At 43.5% G+C, this 3498-nt stretch overlaps 1 protein-coding gene across 1 annotated transcript; it reads left to right on the forward strand.

Moving 5' to 3' along the window:
• Positions 1-288: 288 nt before the first annotated feature.
• Positions 289-2685, forward strand: LOC139401015 (uncharacterized). Its single transcript, XM_071145540.1, has 3 exons — positions 289-667; positions 1179-1417; positions 2080-2685. Exons 1-3 carry the CDS (start codon positions 479-481, stop codon positions 2273-2275), a joined length of 624 nt encoding a protein of 207 aa, XP_071001641.1. The 5' UTR covers positions 289-478; the 3' UTR covers positions 2276-2685.
• Positions 2686-3498: the final 813 nt, after the last annotated feature.

The following is a 3498-nucleotide window of genomic DNA, read 5'->3' on the forward strand; positions in this document are numbered from 1 at the left end:
GAGTTAGGAGAACACTAGAAGCGTTAGGAGAATACTAGACGTAAATGAGTCTCATGGATTGTTTCATGTTTGACACTATGGAATAATGTCTCAGATAAAAGCATGCAACTTTTCACCAGATAAGCACAGAACATAGATTAACAAAAAGTATTGTTTTTATTTCGCAACCTTGGAATTGCCTTGGAAAAGTGCCAGTTTACTGGTACTCTGCAACTGTGGAACTTTCTGACATTGAAGAACATTGTACCATAGCAGAGCTATAAGACTGGGCCCCTCTATCCCAGCACCAGTGGTCCATACACACAGACACATCAATGACACATAGACATACAGTAGATAGATGCTGTAGGTATAGTGATACATATAAATATATAAGATAGATATAGTGATACATATCGTAGATTCTATAGCTATAGATAGACCCACAGTAGATAGATATACTGGTGCATAGATATAGTGAGACCTAGACACTGAAGCCATGTTCGCTCTATGTGCCACGACTCTCCTGTACTTCCTGTCTTTTAGCCAATCAGCTCCTGCTGCAGCTCTAGCCTGTGAGGACCTCCTTAAGCCCATGGATCCACCACGACTAGACCAGCAGCTCTTGAGGAAATGGGCCCTCGTCGCAGGCAGCCTGAGCCACCCTGCATCCCTGGAGAGTCTCAAGGTAGCACCCTATCCACTATGTGGCACCCTATTCCCTAGAGTCCTATGCGGACCCTGGTCCAAAGTTAAAACAAGGGATAGGCCTGGAAAAATGTGAGTTATGAAAGCAAGGACTGACCATCCAAGATATCACAGTTATAGTTTTAAGCATGTTTTGAGGCATTTACAATGTTTACAAAACATTGGATTATAACAATCTTATATTTGGGGTTCTGTATGGGGTATGACAGTTGAACTAAGCTCATGAGGCATTTATAAGTTCTATTCTTCAAGAATCAATGGGTACATATCATAAATATCATATCATAAGTCCAAAAATGGATGTAACATCTGCAGATTGCCCCCTTTAAATAGATTTTTAGCACACTTGTCATCTAGGCTACATTTCACCTGCCTTTCCACATTCATTGTACCGGTAATTGTTCTGTGACAATTGTGTATGTTGTATGGATTGTTTCTATAGTGGTTTCTGTATGAAAACGAATAATAATCACATCTCATCTCTCTCACAGACCAGAGACGGCATCACCATGGAGTTTTCACCCTCCACCCCCAACACCACCCAGAACTCCAACACCACCACAACCGTCCACTACACCCAGACTAACCGCTTCGGCAGCCGATGCGAGTCTCTAACCTACAATATCTCACTCATCAACGACAACAGCACCTTCCAGTTCGACGTGGGGGGCCGATTCAACCTCACTGGGGTCTTCCTGGAGACCTCCTGCCCAGACTGTCTGGTGATGAAGTTAGTCATTTATAGAATTGTACATTTGAGCCATTTTAGCAGACACTCTTATCCAGAACAACTTACTGTTCGGGGGTATTCCAGTGTTTTTCAACTTTGGTCCAGGTGTACCCACGTTTCTGTTGGAGATCCACACAAAACACACCTGATTCTACTAGTCAACTAATCACCAAGGCCTTGACAAGTTGAGTCAGGTGTGGTTGCCCAGGGCTAAAGCAAGAATGTGTACTGTTGGGGGTAGATTAGGACTGGAGTTGAGAAACACTGGTGTAGGCTATTCAACTCAGGTCAGGTAGGTAGAAACAACCACATACTGCATTACAATCACTGCAAGTGAACCGTTCTTCAAAACACCCACTGGGCACAGAAGTCATTTCACTGAAATGACGTGGAAACAACATTGATTCAACCAGTGTGTGCCCAGTGGATAGCCTCTATCACCCTCAAACTCAACTCTGGACCGGGACTGATTTAGACTTGGGACACCAGGTGGGTGAAATGAATTATCAGGTAGAACAGAAGAACCAGCAGGCTCTGGATCTCGTAGGGTAAGAGTTGAATACGCCTGCTCTATCAGCTAAACCAGTGCCAGGAAGAAAAACAAGTGCTGGTGTGAGTACAAGAAAGCAAAGTACAACAGTAAAGTATAATTATTTTTTTAGGTGGGAGGTGAGCTCCAGGAGGAGGGAGTCTACGGACCTGTACCTGCTGAGGAAGACGGAGGGTGGGAGAGAGGTGGAGGAAGAGGAGTTGGAAGAGTTCAGGAAACAGGTGGAGTGTATGGGGCTGCCGCCGCCAGTTGTGATGGAGCCGGGGAATGCCCTCTGTGGTTCCTATCAGCTCCCTTGGAAACACTGAGGAGGAGGAGGAGAAGACGAAGCTCGATCAGAGAGTGGGGGCCGTGAGACCGATGTAGAGACACGTTTTCTGTCATCTGTTTTGTAATCCAACATTTCTGTGTTTACTGTTTGTCGATGACCTGTAGAATTTTGGAAAAAAAAGATGCAGGATTTGTCATAATATTCTGTCTTCTTTAACAGATGTAATTACGTTCACAGACTGATTTAATGTCCCAGAGCTGAAGCTAATTCACAGAGACAGTGGGATCCAGCGGGAATGTCGGGACGTCATTAGGACTCTATGCACAATAGGAAAGAAAAGTATTTTATAATTGGATTACTTTTGTATAATTTGGCATAACCTCATTTGTCCATGCATTAAAGTGCTCATACAGTTAATTCTCAGATTAAACTGGATGGAACAGTGAACAATTTGTCATTTGTGAGTGAGAGAGGGTTTCTGCAGATGTGGGCGTGCACAAGCAAGGGGGGAAATGTGGGTGTGAGTACGGACATGGACAGGGCCAGGGAGAGAGTAACCTACTTTCAGAACTATTGGGTACTTGGTCCTACTTGGGTACTTGGTTCTGATTAGACATGACGTACCTGTAGGATCGACGTCCCAAATTCCACAACAAGAATAAGAAGGTCCCCTGTAGATCAGAAACGTTCCAGCCCAGTGGCGTCGTCACCAGCACAGACGATACCACATCAACAGGTAGGTGCCATAAACTTACTAGGTATTGAGGGGCTCCTTTGAAGTGATGTCCCAGTGTGTGCCATGCACTGTATGTAACCATGGTACTGGTACAGTGTAGTCCTCCTTGTTGTGAGAAGGTTAGCTTTATCAGATTATAAATTCCTGTTACAGATCTCATTTGTAATATGCTGTTGGTTTAATGTCTTTATTCAATGTTTATTACATGGAAAACATATTTGACATACCACTAGTTGTCCATATCAAATAATTGCCAGCCATAAAAGAAAATATGAAGTTTATATGCAATACCCCCTGTGGGAAATGTATATTTAATGATGATCACATTTCCTGAAGCTCCTTTGATCAAGTTTAGCCTCGTTGCTAATGAGGAGAGATATTAGCCTATTATATTATATCCCACTGATCTGCGTCTTCCCAACTCCCTGTTACCTCACGGCACATGGGAATATCCTGGGACAGTCCCATTGGTGGTTAGCTTTGTGCTCCCTGTAAAATACACTATATATGCAAAAGTATGTGGA

The sequence above is a fragment of the Oncorhynchus clarkii genome, unplaced genomic scaffold (genome assembly GCF_045791955.1).
Source record: "Oncorhynchus clarkii lewisi isolate Uvic-CL-2024 unplaced genomic scaffold, UVic_Ocla_1.0 unplaced_contig_12867_pilon_pilon, whole genome shotgun sequence".
Taxonomy (NCBI): Eukaryota; Metazoa; Chordata; class Actinopteri; order Salmoniformes; family Salmonidae; genus Oncorhynchus; species Oncorhynchus clarkii.

Excerpts from the sequence above, each read along its gene's own strand:
- LOC139401015 (XM_071145540.1), top strand. The coding sequence starts at position 479 with ATGTTCGCTCTATGTGCCACGACTCTCCTGTACTTCCTGTCTTTTAGC. Across the intron at positions 668-1,178 it reads CATCCCTGGAGAGTCTCAAG|ACCAGAGACGGCATCACCAT; the intron begins GTAGCACCCTAT and ends TCTCTCTCACAG. Across the intron at positions 1,418-2,079 it reads CCAGACTGTCTGGTGATGAA|GTGGGAGGTGAGCTCCAGGA; the intron begins GTTAGTCATTTA and ends TTATTTTTTTAG.